Genomic DNA, 21,864 nt, shown 5'->3' with positions numbered 1-21,864 from the left:
GTTCCATGAGTCGATATCGAATAAAGGAACATCGACTCATGGAGGTTTAACTGTATAATACTTCAACGAACAAGATAAACCTCGTGAAGAGTGGTTAAATATGCTGAAATATATTAAGAAAATAGTATTATAATCAAAAAAGAGTTAATTTCTACAGTTTACCTTTGATAAAATCTTTAAGAAATTTCCAACAATCCGTGTTGAAATCAAAACTCGCAAGCAAAATGTGTGCAGTAGCCACATTACAAAATCATATACAGTGTGTTTGGTATTAAATTGAACTACCCCTGTGTCTGAAACACACAAAACGGTAAACCGCAAAATGATACCGTGACCTGCTCTAATTAGACGGGGTTGGTGGTCTGATGGCTACCGCTTCTGCTTCATATGCAGAAGGTCATGGGTTCAATCCCAGGCCCGTCCCTTTCCTCGTACTTTGTAGTTGTATATCTCTCACTTGCTTCTATCTTCCAATCTAAATATACCTTAGCTTAGCTTAGCTTAGCTTAGCTTAGCTTAGCTTAGCTTAGCTTAGCTTAGACTGACTACACATATCAATGGTTGCTATTCCGTGATTGACCGAAGTCAGTGAAAATGCACAAAGAATCAACTAGAAGTTCGGCTGGGATTGGCCATAATCTTCTTCAGTGTGCATAATTCAGTGCCTCTATTTATACAGGGTCAATAACGGCGCCGGCCACGTCCTTGCAGTCAGGTGGGATTGGGGGAAGGAATGTTAGTGTGTAACCTTTGCTTTTTGGAGACCGTGTTTGCCTCTGCATCTCCACAAAGGTTACTGAGAGGGATGTTTGTTAATGGGGAGGATCGTTGGGTCATAGGATTCACTTTGATAAGCGATTAGACCATGATAAACAATGATTTGTGAGATATAAACATGCTTATACGTAAATATAATATTTTCATTTGATATGAATAATTTCTATGTAGAGAAAAATTATGCCGACACTTGAGGTGACGAACCATTCAAAGTTTGTTGAACAAATACCTAAATGTAACATTCCTACAGCTGTCAGGACGAAAGCATGTGTTATTATATTTTACTCATTTGAAAAGAAACAAAAAACTCGATTGGTTGGGACATCATAGAACACTCTTATTCTTATGCCGACACTTACAGTGGCGAACCATCCAAAGTTTGTTGAATAAAGTGAACCTTTCGCAAGTCTACACTTGTAGTGTCGAACCATTCAAAGTTTTTTTTAATTACAAAAATAAAGGTATATAAGAGGTGTTCTGAAAAAAAAAAATGTTAAACATAAATAAATCATGAATCAGAGTTTGTGTCGACACTCACAGTGACGAACCATCCATAGTTTGTTGAAAAATCATATTTACATCCCACCATTGTAACGATTGAATGTGCAGTCATACATATTTTATAGATTAGAAATAGTAGCATGAAACGAGCTCACCAATTGATCCGTTATCCTTGACTGAGCAGCCACAATCCACTTTCGGCTTCACTCGTTTGCTCGGCTATAAAAAAGCATTCAGGAAAAAAAAAAAAATAAGCGCGCGACCCAAAAAGAATAAAAAAAAAAAACTGTTCGGGCTTTCTTGACGCACTGCCCAGGAGCAAGCGTCAAGGTCGAAGGATCAAACAGAACTAACCGATCGCGGCACTTTTTCAGTTACTCCAACCGAACTCACCGATCACGCCACTTTTTCACTTACGAGACCGACGCGCGACATGTTTGATCCCGCCCTCGTCGCTTGCCCCGGGAAAAGCAAGTGTCAAGGTCGAAGTATCAAACAGAACTAACCGATCGCGGCACTTTTTCACTTTCTTCAACCGAACTCATCGATCACGCCACTTTTTCACTTACGAGACCGACGCGCGACATGTTTGATCCTGCCCTCGTCGCTTGCCCCGGGAAAAGCAAGTGTCAAGGTCGAAGTATCAAACAGAACTCTCTATCTTCCAATCTAAATATACCACACTCAAACTATTCGTTCATAGCAAACGCTAGAACCAGAGACGGACAAGAAACCGTTTCCCTAACGCTTCCTACTTCCACGCGCACGCCTTTCTTACGCCTGATACATAGGCAGTCTGCTAACCACAAAAGCAAACCTCTCTGCCATGCCTCTCCTCCATTCCATACACTCACGCATGAACTGACGTGGATGCAGTGGAATATACGGTCTACGTGGGAGTCAGTTCAATGCATCATCAATTCCTCCCCCTTCCCCTCATTGGTCTGCATTCTGACGTGGCAGGTGCCATTGTTGCCTAAAAATAGAAGATCACCAGCACTTATACACTGAGGATGCCTGTTAGTCCCAAGCAGTCATTCGGTTGGTTCCTTGTGTAAGTGCAGCTGATCTGGCGATACTGGAGTGCATCCACGGGCGGCCAATCAAGCTCAAGCTCAAGCTCAAGCTCAAGCTCAAATTGAACTACCCCTGTGTCTGAAACATTTGAACCTTTCACTTCTTTTCCTCTTTGATGCTTGTCATTTTATGCCATCGAAATACAGTTAGAACAAAGAGCTTATCATATGTGCAAGTCTCAATGCGTGGTCTATCCGAAAAACTGTCAGTTTGCCATTAAACCCACACGCTATGTCTCAACCAGCAGATTATAAAGATCGAATGTTTGGTCAATAATTTCATAATCGGAAGGTTATAAAATATTTTATCGGTGAAATTTTTCCCATACATTTTGTATGGTCTGAAATGTGTAGGAAAACGTGATTTTCATAGTCTGTATATGAAAAAATGGCTAAAAAATGGAAAAAAAAATCTAAATTTCACCGATGGAATATTTTGAAACCTTCCGATTATGAAAATATAACCCAATTACTGAACTCTAGCGGCAAAAATCCGAGGTATATTCGATTTGCATAATCTGCTGGATTAGACATAGCGTGCCCCATCCCGAAGATTACCACAGCCGGATGGAATTCTCGCTGTCGGTGTATGTGATAGTGCCGAAATACGTCGATCTGCTCGATTGAAGCAATGTTCTTTCGACCGTTGTTATTCCACGTCCCACTGTCGCTGAGGTTGATGAGTACCTGTATCATGCAAACTAGTGATCCTTTATAAACAGTGATCCTAATAAACAGCCAAAAATAATCAACAACTAAAAATCGCCTTAAAAAAAATTAAAAAAGAAAAAACTTTATTTGTTTTGCTTCATGTAAAATTTCTTTTACCGAAATAATTTCAAGCGGATTACATTACTCTTCTAGAAAAGTTCAAAACATTTTGGCTCACAATTTGACAGCTCTCGCTGCTCGATTGGCTCACACTTTGACAGAAATGTCAGCTTCCGCGAATCTCTCTTATAAAGGATTACTAATGCAAACGGCAGCATCACATCCCATAGTTACCCGTTCTCGTCATCGATGTGGCCCTCAGAAACTCAAAGGTCACTTAACCACCCGTCCATTGCCCATCACCATGTATATGATTTTATAATGGCAGTTTTATATACATAATCAGTGTCCAATAAGTAGAATTCAAATTCTTCAAAAACTTCTGATTCTAATTAAGTATATAAAATGCAGATTACCATAAATCATCATGGAATAATAGGAGAAGAAAACAACCCTTTTTATCACAAAGCAGAAGCAATATACTAGTTTTTTTGTGGACTTTTTTATTGCAATCCTTATCTCAAGAGCATGAATTCTAAGCTGTAGTTGTGCGTTTTTTGCTATCGATTAATTCTCGCGTAACATAACTAAAGGACCTATCTAACATTGAGAGGCTCTCTTTGTTTACTTTCTCTTTCATTAATAACTAAGTCACATTAATCTCTTCTGTTGCGTTTTCTGTATGAAACGCTAGTCAAGGAAATTGACTTTCGATCTATAGTGAAAAACTTCCCAAAATCTTTAGTGTTCCACTGTTATAATCGAAAGAGACAGAGAGAGGAGAGAATCTCTCATTTGTACATAGGTCCTTTAGTAATGTTCCGCGAGAATTATTGGATAAAAATTGCAGATATACAAGTTTTCTATGATTATTCACGCAATAGAACTGCCAACCGCCTGCCATGTCCAAAGATCACGAACTATACGATGCGACAGATTCAATGTCAAAAAAAACTGTTATGGTCGCAACGCATTAACTTCTCCGTCAAGAACCGGTTGTGTTTATAATTGCAATGAATGAAAGTTCACTCTTACTTCCCATTGAATCAAAGCAATCATTGGCTTGCAAGGCACACGACAACCTTCGACGTACAGTCGACTCTGCCTACTCGGATTTCAATTATGAAACAGTCAGTTTAATTGAAATTACACATTTTTTTCAAATTGCGGTCAACTCTTCATAACTCGATATTGAAAGGACTATAGAGCTAGGGAGGTATCGAGTTACAGAACACAAAACCAGTGCAAATGCGATCTAAGGGACTATCGAGGAAGCCTTGAAAACCGTTAGAGACCAACGCGATTTTGAGATATGAAATATTGAGTAAGGGAAAGTTGACTGTGTTATTAATGCGCTCAAGTCGCATAGTAAAATACCGATCTTCGGAGAGTTGGCTGTAGCTAGAAGCCGATTAGTTTCAAGCCGTAATGTATTTTTCGCAAGTCACCATTCATCTGTTCGTTGAGCGTTCAACCGTTCGCGGACTAGCGTATTTTAAATAGATTATAACTTGGGATCTACTCTAGAGCGACTGGTTTATGCAACGGCAACCCATATGGAAACGTCAGTATTTCACATCCCAGAGAGAATATAATATTCCATTCTATTCTTTCTGGTTGACTGATTCGATTCACCTGGTGCGAATTAATTAGCATAACCGGATTGGGTTTCACCGCCAGTGACAATTGATCGATTACAGTGCCTCTCAACCGCAGTAGGCGTGCGTTTTCCAGTTCTTCCTTGTTCCCTGGCAATTTGATTTTATCAGACCTATTAAGTACACAGCGTTCAAGTTCCTGCGTTCTTATACATGATGGAGGCTCTTATCGTGACTCACATATACCCTTATCAGTTCAAGAAATATGGAATGTGTTTGTATAGACAACTCTCCATGTGAGTCTCTGCGATAAGAAACAGCTGTGTGAGAACGTCTCAACGACCTGTTCAGCGCTTATGCATAGGGTGGTTCAGAGCCTGTTCAGTCTTGAGTGATTCTAACAAACTGACTCAGTTACTGCGAACCTCCCTGAGGTTTCCACCGACGGAAGGACCTATGCCGAGTGTTAGGTATCTTGTCTTAGAGGTAAGCGCTTGGGTTTGCCTCCCGCGCATCGCCTGTGCCAGTCAGTAGTAGTGAGCGAGCTTTCGAACGGCTCGGCAGCGGCCAGTGTCTGTCGAATAATTATTCAAAGCGCGAGCGCGAGGCGTACTACACAAAAGATCGCGTTCGCGAATCGTACATTACCCACCTGTGGAAAAAAAAATGAAGAACGGGCAGAGGGGACGAGTTGAAGCTGTTTGGTAGGAACATAAATAACTAGTGAGAAATCGTCAACAACAAAGCATGCCAAACTAATATCAGAATCATCTTAGTTGGCCATATTAAAAGTGTTTGTGTTTACGATGTGATTGATGCAAGTTGTTTTCGATTGAGAAGATAAACATCTAAGGTAAAAGCTCGTTGCTATCTTTCAAAATATTTGCCCTTTTTCTGCAAAGTTAGGATGTACAAATAGGCTTATCACTAATCACGTTCTAGTATAAGTAGATAATGAATCAACAGCCAAAGTAGGTCACATTTCTATAAATCTCCATATCATTTGCGAACGAATTTGACAACGTACGCCCCTCTAACTACGGTTCAAAAATTTCTCGATTATCATTCTTGTTGTCGGTAATCCTTCGGTGTTGGCTAATTGGCATGTTGTTACTTCAATGTCGTAAGTGAAAAACACAAACTTTTGCTCGCTTCTCTTGGCTGGCATTTGACGGCGAAAACTCGATTAAGTAGGCTTTGCAGTTCGTATTTGATGTACACACATGCCGAATCGAGTTGTAAACTGTTCGGTATTCAACCTTCCGCGTGTGTTGTATTTGTACAATGGAAGGTATTGACCAACTCAAGAAAACGACGTTCCTGCTATCGAAAAAAAAAACTTATTCCTGTCCGTCTTTGTCTTTATCTGTGCAATCGTCACTCCGCTTCAATATGGTTTTTCGCGAGTCAGACAGGCGCTGTCTGTGTGCTTTTGTCAGCTTCATTAGCGCATTACTCAACGTCGACGTTGCACAGTGGTGAAAAGCCGGACAAAACCTAAAAAATTGATATCAAAATGTCTCATTTAAATATTCTTCTTCTTCTTAGCATTAACGTCCTCACTGGGACAGAACCTGCTTCTCAGCTTAGCGTTCTTATGAGCACTTCCACAGTTATTAACTGAGAGCTTTCTTTTACAAAGTTGCCATTTTCGCATTCGTATATAGTGTGGCAGGTACGATTATACTCTATTCCCAGGGAAGTCAAGGAAATTTCCATTACGAATAGATCCTGGACCAACCGGGAATCGAACCCAGACACCTTCAGCATCGCTTTGCTTTGTAGCCGTGGACTCTAACCATTCGGCTAAGGAAGGTCCCCTCATTTAACTATATTACAGTCAAATATCCTTTACTACATATTCCGTACATCGATATCGAGTTAGAGAACCATAGTAAAAGTTGGTTTTCATGGCTACCTCGATGGTCCCTTGTATCGCAGTTGCACTGCCCAAGCAACACACATGTTATAATTGTGTATTATCAACTCTAATATGACTAGTTTTGGTCATATATCAGTCAATAATACACAATTATAACATGTGTGTTGCTGGGGTGGTTTTGTGTTCTGTATCTCGGTACCTCCCTAACTCGATGGTACCTTAAATATCGAGCTTTAGAGAGTTGACTGTATCAACCTTTTTGTCTGCTCCGGTTCAGTATGCAACATCCAATCGATCAATCCTAGCATCTTTTCTATAAAGGATCAAGCAATACATATCTCTCGCAATGAAAGTGCCGTGAGATTTTTGCACGAATCGTTTGTGGAACGGTTCGATTTTGGTAAAACATTTTTTTGTGATTGTTCCAATGATTATCTTGTAGACGAATCTACAGATGTATTGTATTTAGTTTATTGATTTTAATGATGGTTACAGTTAATTAAAAAAAATCCTCTCAATTTTAACACATTGCTATTTTTGGACATTTTGCCAAAATCGGATTGGCACTGTACTTTAAGTAAGAAAATACCTAAATATAAACTTGAATAAATTGAACGAAAATTTAGTCTTCGGGATTTTTGTAAAATTAATCTGAGTATGCTGTTTCACTCAAGAGAAGTAAAGGAATTCCTTGATTTAATAGGTCAAAAAATTTCCTACAGAGAGCCCCATTTGAAATTACATTTCTTCTCAGTACTGCGATCAAAAAATGTGATTTTCGTGACGATTTCTGAGAAGAACATTTTCACGCATCGAGATAGGCGGTTACTGTTCTTCTCTGGTGCATAGTCCCCCTTCACGAAACTCCTCCAAGAACTCTTTCAAAGATTCCAGAAATAACAATAAGTTTTGTTTGGTTTTTTTTTTGCCAAATTTACACCACACTTAATTCTTAGGATCTTTCTGAACAGTTTAACCAGACACTGCAAATATTATAAAAATAAAATCGTGCAGGATATGTTCCTGGAAATGTTCAAGGATTCGATAAGGAATTTTACTAGGAACATCTCCAAATATGGCATTACCATAGGCAGGAATTTCACAAGAAATTGCTAAATGGATTCTTCAAACTAATTTATCTTTAAATTAATTAACTCATTACGCGTGGCAAAAATGGATAAATTATGGGTGAAATTATGAAAAAAAAAATCCACGTGCTCGGCTGGGATTTGAACCCAGGACACTTGTATGCTAGACGAGCGCTTTACCAACTAAGCTACCGAGCCACTTAGTTGGTAAAACTCTCGTCTAGCATTCAAGAGTCCTGGGTTCGAATCCCAGCCGAGCACGTGGATTTTTTTCATAATTTCACCTATAATTTATTCATCTTAACCACGCGTTATGAGTTAAATAATTTAAAAACCATGCGGATTAGATTGCCGAACAGCTCAATATAAGCGTCAATTTAATTCATTTCTATTCTACATAAATAAAAATGGAATGGTGTTTGTATGTCACAAATTAACTTGAGAACAAGTCAACGGATTTGTCTGATTCTTTCACAGTAGGGTTCTTGAAGTGTTCCGACGTGTTATTGTGTAAAAAAGTCGAAGAACTTCATGGGAAAAATAGGATAAACAGGGGTAGGAAATTGAACTTTTTAGTAGAATTTTGTTTCACATTATCAAACAGCCTTGGGACAAAACAAGGTTTGTCGGAACAACTAGTTTTAAACAGTTTTTGGATTGCAGATTGCCCTCAATTGGAATTTATGTATGAATTTCTCCTGTATATATTTCGAGGCTTCTTAAAAGAAGATAAAAACAAGTTACGAGATGAATCTCTTGGTCCTACAGGAATTATATCTAAGCCGTATCGCATTGATTTGTCCAAGAGTTTCTCTTGTTGTTCCCTAGAAAAAATGAAATGAATTTTCTCAGGATTTCTCGAAATATTCAAACAGGAATTATCCCAAAAATGCACTAGGAATTCAGAGACTTTTCAGGACTACATCTTATACATCTTAACTTATTTTATGATGAGAAAGTTTTATATCTAGAAAAATTCCTCGCAGAAGAGATGGCAGGTCTCCAATATTATCAGGAGGAAATACCTTGAGTATTACCAGAGAAAAATGTTAGAAGAAATTTGAAAGAGTTTCTTGAAAATCTTAAATCGATTCTTGGAATACATCGACAATACCCTTAAATTTTTTTTAGAGTAATTTCGAGTGAAATTCCTGAATACATTCGAAAGCAAGTATTTGAAGCCATTTGTTGAGAAAATAGATGTTTTGTTAGTTAAGCTTCTAAAAAAGTTAGGTGGAGTTCAGAACAAAATCATTGGAATAGTTTACGGAGGAGTCTCTCCAATAAATGTTGGTAAGAAACTTATGAACTCATGCCTTCTGTTTTTAAATCAATCAATTTGATAAATTATCTAAGGAGTTTCTGAAAATTATTCTTGAAGACTACAAATTACCCGAAGGAAAAATCAAAACCGAATACTAGAAAAATCTCTGCATGAATTCGTAGACAATTTCCGTAGATCATTTCTGTCCAATTCCTTGGAGGAATACTATCTAGATGCCGGGAGAAATTCTTATAAAAAAATGCATGTGGAATTCCCCTTGGATGAACTTTACGAAATCCTTATAAACCGTGGCTTGACTGCCGGTCAATGGGACCTTTACCAATCGAATCTTCTAACATTTTCCATTACGGAACACGGACACGGTTATACAAAAAAAAAATAGATTTTTGCTCCGGCCCACTTTTTGGAATGTTTTTAGATCCCATAATAATTGTGCAAAATTTTAGCTCTACTATGGGAAAACTTACTTCTGCAAAGAAAAATAGTCAGAGATCGCCCATTGTACTCTATAAAAATTATGAATACAGATCAAGATAGGTATTTCTACTATAAACAATATTGTCAAACACTATACTATTCAGAAATTTTGCCCAATTTTGTTTTTATTGTTATTCCGTAACGTGTTAATCAATGTCGCCTTGCTAAGAGGTTTTCATTGAATAACTTTTTTAACAAGATCCGATGATTGTTTCGCGGTCTTCGGCATTAATCTTCATCGTAGAAATACCTATCGAGATCTGTGTTTAGAATTTTTATATTGGTCAATTGGCAACCTATGGCGATTTTTATTTGCAGAAATAAGTTTTCCCATAGTAAATCTCATACAAACTTTGAACGGCTGGTGCGTAAATATAGTTTCATCGATCGAGATGAAATTTTGCACAGTTGTTATGGGGCCTAAATGCATTCTCAAAAGTGGGCTAGAGCGAAAATCTAAATTTTAAATCTAAATTAAACCATGCTTTAGGCTCAGTCCTCAATGACTGAAAACACCCATGATATATTTTGAAAAGATAACAGCAAAAATGGAATCAGAGAACCACAATTAACAAATATGTAAATTTTCAACCAGCTTGGACGATTTTTGACGTTATGTCCGAATTTTATAAATAGGCCCGCCACTGTGCGCTGTTAGCTCCTTCAATGTGCCGTCCTGTTGAGAAAAAAAAAAGCACACACATTTTAACGGCTTCTCGCGTTTCTAATGCCTTCCAACAGCCGACCAGATGACATAGTTCTACAGGAGCAATAACCTCGAGCCAATTTGTGAGCTGGTATGTCTGCAGCGAGCAAAATGATAAGCTGGTCTATTTACGTTTGAAGAATTGGATTTCAAATTCTTCGCTTTGTGTAAACTTTTTGTTCTCCATGCGTATACCTGCTTGGTTGATCCAAGCAATCGGTTTTAGCTGACCGCATGGTTTGCTTATCTGTTCCCGCTTATTTACATTAGTTTCATTCGTACGGCTCAAAGGTTATCTCTACAATTGTGTGCTTTGTGCCTATTACCGAACACGATAACGAAGTGTCGAGTTTGCCTTTTGGGCAAGTGTGTCATTGTCGAGGTTTCACCGGATTCCTTTGGAAATAATCGAACACAAATAAATCATTCCATCGCAATCAACGCCAATTTCCTTCAATCAAAAGAAATCTTCCATTCTATCGGTAAGTTCCCTGTACTGAGATCGAGTCCCACTCATATTGCCACAAATACCAATTATGAATGAAACAATAAGGTCAGACTACCGGTTCTACATGTGGAAGCCTCTATTCTACTGCCGCGCCGTCCATTCGTACTCCAGCTCTGGATTAATTGCATATAGGACGCTTTATGCAATCTGATGCCGTTCAACGTGACAATGGCACGTGATTCATATATGAACCGCTAGGCGGACTCTGTGTGTCACTTACTGTAAGAATGCGGCACTTCAGCTGATGCAATTTGCAAGGAGACTAATAAGAAAAAGGGTGTATTCTCAAGAGAATTCACCAGATAGAGAGTGGAATTCATTTGTTCAAGAATAAATGAAACCTAATCAGTCGTTGTGACGTAGCTTAAAAATTTTTATTGACATTTGCTTGTTTTCATTGAAAATGATTTATGTTAATTACAGTGCAAATCAATAAGTTTATGCAGAGGATTCCCCAGGATGTGCTTTAACCTCTAATACCCAAATTTTTATTTTCGATTTAAGTATTATTTTTCGTTATCTAAAATCGTTCTAAACACGTTTTGGGCATTTATTTATTTTTATTCGCAAATTTTTAAATTTTGGTTTTTGATTTTTATAATTTTTATTTTTGAACATCCCTAGCTTTTTTCATTTTTTCTTGAAGCCTTTTCTAGTTGTTGATTTTTGGCAATAATAAAAATTTAAATTGTTACGGTATTTGTAAAAATATTAAATTTTTTATTTTTTTCGGAGCGTATTTTATTTTCCGTGTAACTAACGGAAAAACAGGTTTGTAATGATTTTAATATCACCAGGCTCTTCGTTTGTGATTGGTTAACCGTAGAAAAATATAAAAGGTACGATGTTTTATATTACACGTTAAATGAAGCCCAGGCATTTGTAGGTTATATAAGAATGCAATTTTTCAAACAATTTCTAAAAATACAAAAAAGTTTTAAAAGTCATAAAAAACTTTCCTTATATGCGTGTTATGAGTCAAGGTATAAGCCAAAAATAAAATCATTTTGATTTGCGAGCTACGACAAAATACACAAAATTCCAAAGTGTACCCCGTCTAAAGGCGGGGTTGGGTATTAGAGGGTTAAGAGCTATCCCTCCCAGGCATTTTTCATTCTCACTAGAAGAGTTGCGATAAGAGTCCTTTAAGAAATGGAAAGCAAGTAACACAATGATTTTTAAAAATAATGATAATAGATAGCACCACTAGGTGGAGTTTGTGTATCACTTTCTGCAGAATGCGGCATTGAATAGAGACAAATAAGAAAAAAGTGCACTCTCAAGAAACTTCATAAGTTGTAAAGCGGAATTTATTTATTCCAAAATAAGGACTGTGACGAACTAAACTTGTAAAGTTCAAAGTCCTGTATCTTTTTTCTAAGCTTCAATTCTACACTTCAAATATTATTGATGTTTGAGTATATGCTTCAAAATTGTTGTCCCATGACTGAAAATTATTTGCACTTGCTATATTATGTTTAAACAACAGTCGCGAACTAATAGTTACATCCATGTTATGAGCACGAATTCTATTTGTTAACATATAAAAAATCAATGTTTTTTCAACAAAAAATCAAGTCCCGATATTTGTCCATAAATAACTAACTTTCGGTGTACCCTTGAATTAATGATGTTTTCTGTTACTTTAAGTCTTTCTTTCTATTGCGTTTGCCACATATTTCATAGAGAACTCCAAAAGCTTAGCAATTGCCATTGTAACCTCTTTTTTGCACGCCTGCTAGGACTCCGAAAAAAAAAATCAAATCTGTAACGTTAACGTCCTGTTAAATGAAATCATTTCAAATTATCGGTTTAAGTGAAAATTAACAAAAATATATTACAATTGTTCCATTTTTTTTCTCTAAAACCACGTGGGTGCTTGAAATTTTCGCAGGAAAGCTTTTTTCGATTCATTGTCACAGATAAAAAGAGCTAAAAAGAGGTCTATCTACATGTTTGACATATGTTTGAGACTATTACTTATTAATTGAAACACACCTGAAGCGAGATGCATTGGTACCAAAGTTATCGTTGTTTATATTTTACAAATTAACTTCGTCACAGTCCTTAAACAACACTTAATCTGTCGTTATGGCGTAACTGAACTTTTCATTGACATTCGTTTGTTTACATTGAAAATGAGTAATCAGTAATTTTTTTCAGGGAATTCCCCAGGATGTGCTTTAAGAGCCATTAATCCCAGGCATTTTTCATTCTCACAAGAAGAGTTGCGTTGGAGATAGGAATCCTTTAATAAATGAAAAGCAAAGAATACAATGGTTTATAAAAATAATGACAATACATATCAATCGCTAGGCGAACTCTGTGTATCACTTACTGTAAAATACGGCAATCCAGCTGATCCAGCATAGAGACTAATAAGAAAGAGCTGTATTTTCAAGAAAATTCTCAAATTATAGATCAGAGTTTATTTATTCAAAAATAAATAACACTTAATCAGTCGTTGTGACATAACTAAACTTTTCATTGACATTTATTTGTTTTCATTGAAAACCCAAAGTAGTGAGTAGGGCTTCCCAGTGGGGTCATGAGCCAAAGTCAAAAGAGAGGTAAACAAAATTTTATTTTCTAACTCTTCATGTGTGTTTCTAAATACTCATTGGGAATTTTTCAATGGTTTTAAAATATTTACTGGTTATTATTTTCCGTGCCAATTTCAGCACTATAAAAAGTAGGTACCCGGCTCGAGCGAGTCAGTATCAATATGGAAGTCAACAAGTGAATAGTGAAGTTAACACCGAAATTGGTTGTAAGCCGTTAGTAATAAAGCCTGGTATTAGCAGCAGTACAGTGAGCTGCTCGTGTTTTCCTTGCTCTGGAATTGGTTCTGGTATCCCTTTCTCCCGGTTTATCACTCCGCCTACAAACGTTGGGCTCACGACCGAACTCACCGTGCTACACGAGCGACGCGCAACACGATTGATCCTGATCGCATCACCCGCCTCCGCAGGAACATGCGACGCAACCAAAGGATCAAACACATGACAAAATTTTCCCAACATATGATGCCGGGATTTCTCAATATCACAAGATAATAAATTCGTCTTGGGATACATATACAGTTAACTCTCCCTTACTCGATATTATGTATCTCGATATTTCCCCTAACTCGATGGAATGCGCGGTCCATTCAATCTAGCATACTTCGATCCCTCTGTAAGTCGATACTTCTCTAACTCGATGTTCCCTAACTCGATGCGATCTGTTTCAGTTTGCTATGCAAGTTTACCTCTCTAACTCGATATTTTCATGAACTGTTTCAAATATTCCCTAAATGTTAATAAATTTCATGAATTTGATAATTTTGATTATAGTGATAGTAAAATGAAGGTATACAAGTCATTTCAGGGTGATAAAAAATTGAATTTTTGAAGCCTATGCAAAAAGTGTCACATTGCTAAATGTACTAAAAATTTACCATTTTTCACATTTAATTTACTGTTTTGAATGTACTTTTTCGAAATATTCAAAATTTCAAAAATTGAAAAAATTGTGTTCTGTATATCGATACCTCCCTAACTCGATGGTCCCTTCAATATCGAGTTAGGGAGAGATGACTGTAGAATAGATACAGACAATTAAATTCTTCAGAATCTTTTTTCTTGGAATCCACAAAAAATTGCTCCAAAAGTCATTATAAAAAATGCTATAGTTATTCCAAAAGGAATTTTCGATCAAACGCTTGCTGAAAATTTCAGAGAGCTTTTGGTAACAATCGTGCAAAAATCTCTGTATGAAGTTCTGATGGAGTTTCTTGAGGATGATGATCCATTGCGCATAAAGACGTTTGGCATTAAGCAGTTTCATATAAGAACAGGTAGCATTTTGAAAAATATAAGTTACCGTGGGGTAAGTGGAAATAATTTGTATATTTTACTGAATATGTGAATTAACGTTTTAAACTCAAACCTTTGAGGTTATTCAGAACATTACGATAGCTAAGATTCCTGAGATTTTTCATTTTTTATTGCATAATAAGGCGAAAGATTGTTAGGCTTTCAACTAAAACTCCGTAATGAATTGGTGGGGTGCAATCCCATTTAAATATTTTCAGTGGAAAAAAAGCTACGAGAAATAATTTTCTGTACCACTTCTATGTTCTCTCTGACAGTTTCAAACTGAAATAAAAAAAAAGTTTAATTCGACGCAGACCTAAAAATAACTAAATAAAAAAACCCTCAATTTCCTAATCACAGTGGGCAAGTGAAAAGTTTCTGATTAGAGATTGAATTTTTGTTTGCTCTTTGTGTAGCTATAAGTAAACAAGATACGCATTTAACATAGAAAAACTGAACGTGCTGATAATTCAAGAATCACCTTACTCAATGCGTTAAAAGCTATTGATAATTATGGAACTTCTCTAAAAGAGGTTGCAAAACATTACAATATTCATGTGCCTAGTTCGGACAGCCGATTTAAAAGAATACATTGATTGAAAAGTTCCAAATTAAGAAAACCCACGGGAATCCCGTGGAATGTGTATGTAAAGCTAGGTCCAAACATTAAAATGGGGTATAGGTCTATCCGCACAAAAAAGATTCTTAATACTTTATTGAAGAAATGATTTCTCCCGAACGGTTATTCGACGTCATATCCGACTTTCTTAAATACAAATAACGAGCAGTGGAAATCCTATAGCGCCGTAATGCAATTGCTGTCCCATGATGTAAGAACTAACATTGAAAATATTGTCGAATCATTTGACAAACATAACTGAACAGAAGAAGAAGAGATACTTGATGGAAGTCAAGCTGAATAATATACATGACCTCATTTATTTCAATTTAAAGTCTTTAGAATTTCAAGAATCTCAAGTATAGATTTTCATTACCCACTTGTCCCACGGTTATGTCAAACGTCCATTATGCGAAACGTCCACCATCTCAATAGAGAAATTTAAAGGTAGATTGGAGTGGAGTACCTTGTTCCTTTTAATTATTAATTTATTAATAATCAACAACTTTCCTAGGCAGATTAGTTGTATAGGTACTTATCTGGTGTTAGTATTTAAGGTAGAGAGATGCGACGATTTCTTCAGTGGATAAGAGTAACTGACACTGAAGAAGACTGCAAGTTGTAGTCGAAATACACGTATCTTTCAAAGATAAGCATTGAGGAGGAATTAAAAGGTACAAGGTACTCCAATCTACTTTTAAGACCCCCCCCCCCCAGTTTATTGAGCATTCTTTGTTGAATCCTGGAAAAATCATGAATTAATTCCGTGTGCTTTTTAGAAAAAATACCTTTACCTTGAATACCTTGAGGATTTGTTTCCCAGAAAGGTCTCAAGTTGTTGGAGTAAAGAATTTCGGGAGATATTACCGAAATCTCTGAACACAATTCAGAGGATTTGTTGAGAGGGGAAAGCTTCGATGATTTCTTTACTGAATGGCTGGAGTTATATGTAATTGGAAGGAACACTTGCCAGATTTCCTTAAGCTGATTTCATATCCCTTACTATCCAGAACAAACTCGCCACCAAACAAATCATCTGAATCAGGGTTTCTCAACCAGTGGTCCGCGGACCAATAGGGGGCCGTGCCAACTTCTCAGGGGGTCCGCGAAGCCATTGAAAATAAGCTTTTTGAAGATTGATGAATAAATGTAAAACATATCTTATCTCGCTGGCTTCAGTTTTTTAAAACTAAAATTATTTTAAACTTACTTTACACAATTACTAACAAACCAAATTTTAGAGATCTTTGTAAAATTTCTTAGACAAAACTAGAGAAGTTCGAAATTGCTCACTATTTCTACACAAACTACAGGCGTAATCTTCTCGAATCCATCACTACTGAAGAGGTGTTCTACTAATATCTGATGTGATGTTCGTCGGAAAATTTCGGCGTAGAAATTTGAATATCAGTCAATATTTTTGAAAACAATTCTTTCAAAATCAGTAAGTTCACTCCTTACAAATCTATAAGCAAGTTTCTGAACATATTCAAAGCAGCTTCCAGAGGTGATACCGTAATCCGGGGGTAAATTGACCACAATTAACAACTTTTTGTTGTGTTATCCTTCGGAAATGAAATATTGTCAAATAAATTTCGATAAAATCAATAATCCGTTGATCTTTATTAGTGTACGTTATCGACTTTTCATGAAATTATATTTAGCATATCATAAAAATAGTTTTAATGTCAAAAAATCAAAATGACACACTGGGGCGAAATTGATCACCATATAACAAAGAAGGTTTAAGAATAAAAAATTTCCTATCTACTTAATTTGGGTCTCCTGATTCTGAAAATGATGTCAAAATTCTCACAATTCGAGTATTTGATAATTTTATTGTAAAATTAAACTTTTAAAATCTGCCTACTACGCTTAAATGTAGGCAATGTCCTTTGAAATAAGCACATTATTTGAGAATAAACGTTTTTGCGATTAGAAAACTATACTTGCTATGCTGTATGATATCAAAAATGGGTTCAGTAGTTCAGCTTAAGCTTACACAACATTTTGAACACTCAAAGTTGACATGTAGGCATAGCACCAGCGGATTGTTTAGCACCGACATTTCCAACTGTATTACTTACACCTTTAAAAAGTGTGAATATTTCTATGCCATAGTAACCCTAATAAAAATAAAATAGTTCAAAATCATCATTAGACATCTATGAACTAGAAAACACAGAATGTCTGTGGTGCCATCGAAACCTTCAGCATCCTTGGAAGGAAATGTCTTTTGGTACCGACCTGATCAAATTCGCCCCAGTGATCAATTTGGCCCCGGATTACGGTATTTATTGGGTACCTAAATTAACCCCTCTACCGTCAGCTTCATTTTTCATCGCTAAAAAAAATCAAATCGCGATAACTTTTTTGTTTCTCGATATTTTTGCACCATTTTTTCGCAAGCCCTCAAAAAACTCTTCTAGTTTAGAAATATGCGTCGATATTGATAATTGATCATCTGGATCCGGAGATATTTCTAAAATTCCTTGGGGGACCGACGCGTAGCCATAACCCACGTAAATTTCTCAGGCTACAAAATTTTTATCGTATTCGGATATTCACTCCACGGAATTATATATTAATGCGAGTATGTTATGAAAAAATGAAGCAATTTGGTGCAGCCGTCTTTGAGTAATAAGCATTTATGTTTCTGGTACCACGCTGGAAAAATGAAGATCTTGAATACTCTAAAAAACCTCATATCGTAATTTTTAGTTTTCTCCAAGAATACTGAACCGATTTGTATGATTTTTTCAGAGTAGCTCCTTATTACCTGGCATTGTATAGTACACATTTTATTTTTTTGATAAATTGACCAAAAACAAAAATGTCGCCAAAGACATTTTGTATGGAGAATGTCGGTCCCCCTAGGAATATCGGAATATCTTCAAAACTAGATCACCAATGATTAATATCGACGCGGATTCTTAAACTAGAAGAGTTTTTTGAGATGTTGTGAAAAAATGGTGCAAAAATATCGAGAAACAAAAAAGTTATCGCGATTTGAATATTTTTTTAGCGGTAAAAAATGAAGCTGCCGGTAGAGTGGTTAACTATGGAAAATTTCTTGCCTTGAACATGGAAGCGGAATCTGATGGAACTTTGAAGATAACTAAAAAAAATCATTGTACTCTTGGAAATATTTTTGACAAATCGCTGGCTTCTCAACAATCTTATTTTAATTAGATTTTGTAATATCCTTTTTAAAAGTTGGGATGATATTTGGTAGACTCCTGCTAATATACTTAGTGGATCCAGACTATCTTGTTAGGATTCCAGCATTATCCGTGGGTACAGGCATTGGGTGGTATGTCAAGAATATCTTTCCATTCATAATAAGATGAATAAATATGAATTTTGTACTTTATTTTATTGTTACATGTTTCAGTTGTTTGACTTCAGCCAATTTGACGCCAAAAAAATCGAAGTAATTTAAATTTTAATTCAATTTTAATTAAGGATCATTAAAATATAATACAGTATGTATATTTTAAAATCATAAAAAACATAAAAATCTCAAAAAAGCTTTTGGTAGGTTTGGCCGTCTCTTTATATGGAGCCCGACCGTTGTGCACCGTCATCCCAAGGAAAGTCAGATAACTGGATGATATCAAATTGATAACTACTCTCATTATCGCTGTTATCATTTTGATGTTTATTGATAACAATAACCGAATGATAACCAAATTTGTTATCATTGTATCCGTGACAGACATGTTTGATAACAAAATGACACATCTTTTCCATATATTTTTATAAAGCGGATATTGTAAACAAAGTAGATTTTAAGTCATATAACATTTTTAAAAATTGTTTAGAGCGTAAGTTTTTTTTTTGTGATTTATTACTATAATATTTTAAAAAAATATATGATGGTAAATAATTTGGTTATCAACTCAAACTCATTGATAACAGAATATACTGTGACTTTCTTATCCGACGAACTAATTTGATTTCTCATTTTTGTTATGTTGGCTGTAAATTCAGCCAGGATAGCATCAATGTCACGCCTCTTCTGATATGTAGAGCAGACGTGGTTTTCTACGCGGCTGACCTAGGTTGCTTTTCCAAGATAATTTTGTGAAGTAGGGGAACGTGCTCCAAAACGCCCTCCGGGGACAAAATCCCTTGTTGTTATTTGTTCATATTTAAGATATTTGCTGCAGATGTACACAAACTAGATCCAATATAGTTCAATTCGTTCAAAGTTCGAAAATCAAAATATTTTTTTTATAACTTTGGCCTATTACACGCATATGAGGAAAGTTTTTCGTGACTTTTGGACCATTTTTGTGTTTTTGAAATATGACTGAAAAATTGATTTTTATAACCTACTGTTTCGTACAGGGGTGACCAGGCCCTACGTTGTGTGATTTTTGGTCCCGAAGGGGCAGACGAATAACGAACAAACTAATTACTCCAACGGTAATTTATTGCCCACCACCGAGAGGCAGTGCTCCTGCTCGGTGGGGGATACTACTCGTTACAATCACAACTTACAACTAACTTACATGGAAACGGTCTCGCTTATATATGCGAGAGGTAGTACGGCAGAGTGTAACATCACAATACTGTAATGCGCCGATCGGCTAGCATCACGCAGCCCAAAGCAACAGCATGAAAGCAAACGGGCTGCTTGCTGCTAGCTGGGGCGAAAGGAGACAAATTGAATGCACACTGCAGCGCTGCTGCTATTGCTGAGTGCGCCTAGCATTCATCGAATGGGTGATGTCGTTGCGGTGAGCCCGAACACCTACAAATGCTTGATTCTCGTTTGATGTGTAATCTAAAAATCATACATTTTATATTATGCCACTATCAACCTATCACGAAAGTAGAGCTTGGTTGTAATAATTTTGCTCCAAATATGTTTTTCCATTAGTTGCGCGGAAAATAAAATATGTTTCAGAAAAATTCTAAAATATCAAATATTTTAAGGTAATGTAAAACTTCAAATTTTTATTATTGTCAAAAAGAGGTATCCAGAAAAGGCTTCAAAAAAATAGAAAAAATAGGGATGTTAAAAATAAAAATTATAAAAATCAAAAATCAAAATTAACAAATTTGCGATTAAAAATAAATTATTATTGAAAACGCGCTTAGATTGATTTAAGATAATATTTAGATCAAAATTAAAAAAAATGGGTATTAGAGGGTTAATTTGAAAGCAATGAGGGAAGACTAAAGGCCCAAACGCAATGATAGCGGAACGGCAATGGAATGCGGAACCGGTTCGCCAGCATGTATCACAACATCTCGACTGAGCTTACAACGAATGAAACTTGATCAACACTGAGTCGACAAGTTGATTATAGTTCATGCTGGCGAACCGGTTCCGCATTCCGTTGCCGTTCCGCTATCATTGCGTTTGGGCCTTAAGGTTTGCCACATTTCGAAATAATGTGGAGTGTACAGCGCACAAGATTTAAGCCATCTTGCACTGTTTTTACGACATTGCCCAATTAACAACCATGCGCCTCCTCCACTCCATTTTTTCATGGAAGGATGGAGCACAGCCTATCTCATTCAATGCCCAAAGTGGGAAACTCTAGCGGCCGATTGCCGATTCTATTCCATAACCCCGAATGTCACTATCCCGAGTGCCATCTCCCCGAATGTCATCTACCCTGAATGTGCCATTGCCCTGAATTCCATAACTCCGAAAGTAGGCTTGCTATACCCTAACATGTTTTTAAAAATATTGAACAAAGCATTCAAATTTCCTACACCTATGAACAATCAACTAGAGCCAGCAACGACTTCGATCTCTAGTATAAGTTCGTCGTCAGTCGATGGAATATTCCCACTCGACCCGCACGTACAATTGTAGAGCATCACTCCGTTAAATGATGATATGTAAATAGCAATTCCCAACACATACGGCCGTGTCAGTTAACTAATCACATAAATTCTCCTCTATTACAGATCAATCAAGCTTAATTAACATCTTGACCAACTGCATCAGCTGCTTGCTAGGCGTAGGAAGTGCATTCTGTGACGATGAGGACTAGCAGCCAGCGCCGCAAACGAAGTACGAACAGAGAGAGCAGAAGTTTTTAAAAGTTTTAAAGTGTCTTGTTTTAAATTGATCAACGTGGTTTTAAACGGAAAAATTTAATACGGGAGAAAAATTGTGGCAAAGTTTCTACTCTCCAAATTATATAAGTAGGAGATAAGTTATGGGTAGTGTGAGCTATACAGCTTGAGTTACTTATCACAAAAAGACGGTGTGGGAGAGCTTTGCGTAAACTGTGATATTAAACCAAGAAGCAAAAGCAGAAGAAACGGAAGAGTGCGTGCCGCAAATTAGGAATTGGGTGGAATGGAAGAGAGTCTGATGAAAAATGTTCAATCACAAAGTGATATTCGTAGGCGGTATTCGAAAACGTCGACTGGGGGTGAGGTGATACAGGAGTTATTCTGTTCGGGTGATTTGCAATGTCAAGGTGAGGACGGCCAGGAGAGGAACCGGCATGCCATACAATTTGCCATAAGCGCCAACAGCAGCATGATGCAGCAGAACGAAACGATGCTCAGCCACTGTATCACTGTTGCTGCGGCGAGAACTTCCGCGGAATGTGGCACTGAATCGGACCAGATCAGTATGAAGAATGCCGACTGTGAGATGAAAATGACCGCCCAGCCGGATGGATTTGCCGTCATGGTGGAGTGAGTATGATTCTGTTTCCCGCGCAGTTAGCTCGTTGATATTC

At 36.8% G+C, this 21,864-nt stretch overlaps 1 protein-coding gene across 3 annotated transcripts in view; it reads left to right on the top strand.

Annotated features, from left to right (window-relative positions):
* Positions 1-21,864, top strand: part of LOC5564131 — a 52,065-nt gene that overhangs the window by 16,262 nt on the left and 13,939 nt on the right. The window contains exons 1-2 of one of the 3 annotated variants that reach the window (XM_021855362.1): positions 5,244-5,576; positions 21,077-21,820. In XM_021855362.1, coding sequence (XP_021711054.1) covers positions 21,474-21,820 — 347 coding nt within the window. In that variant the 5' untranslated portion in view covers positions 5,244-5,576; positions 21,077-21,473. Of the gene's footprint in view, positions 1-5,243; positions 5,577-20,923; positions 21,008-21,076; positions 21,821-21,864 lie in introns of those variants that run through there. The other 2 variants (XM_021855364.1, XM_021855363.1) reach the window with 2 other exon arrangements.

The sequence above is a fragment of the Aedes aegypti genome, chromosome 3 (genome assembly GCF_002204515.2).
Source record: "Aedes aegypti strain LVP_AGWG chromosome 3, AaegL5.0 Primary Assembly, whole genome shotgun sequence".
NCBI lineage: Eukaryota > Metazoa > Arthropoda > Insecta > Diptera > Culicidae > Aedes > Aedes aegypti.
The sequence above is the reverse complement of the archived record's forward strand: the minus strand, read 5'-3'. Positions and strand labels throughout refer to the sequence as shown.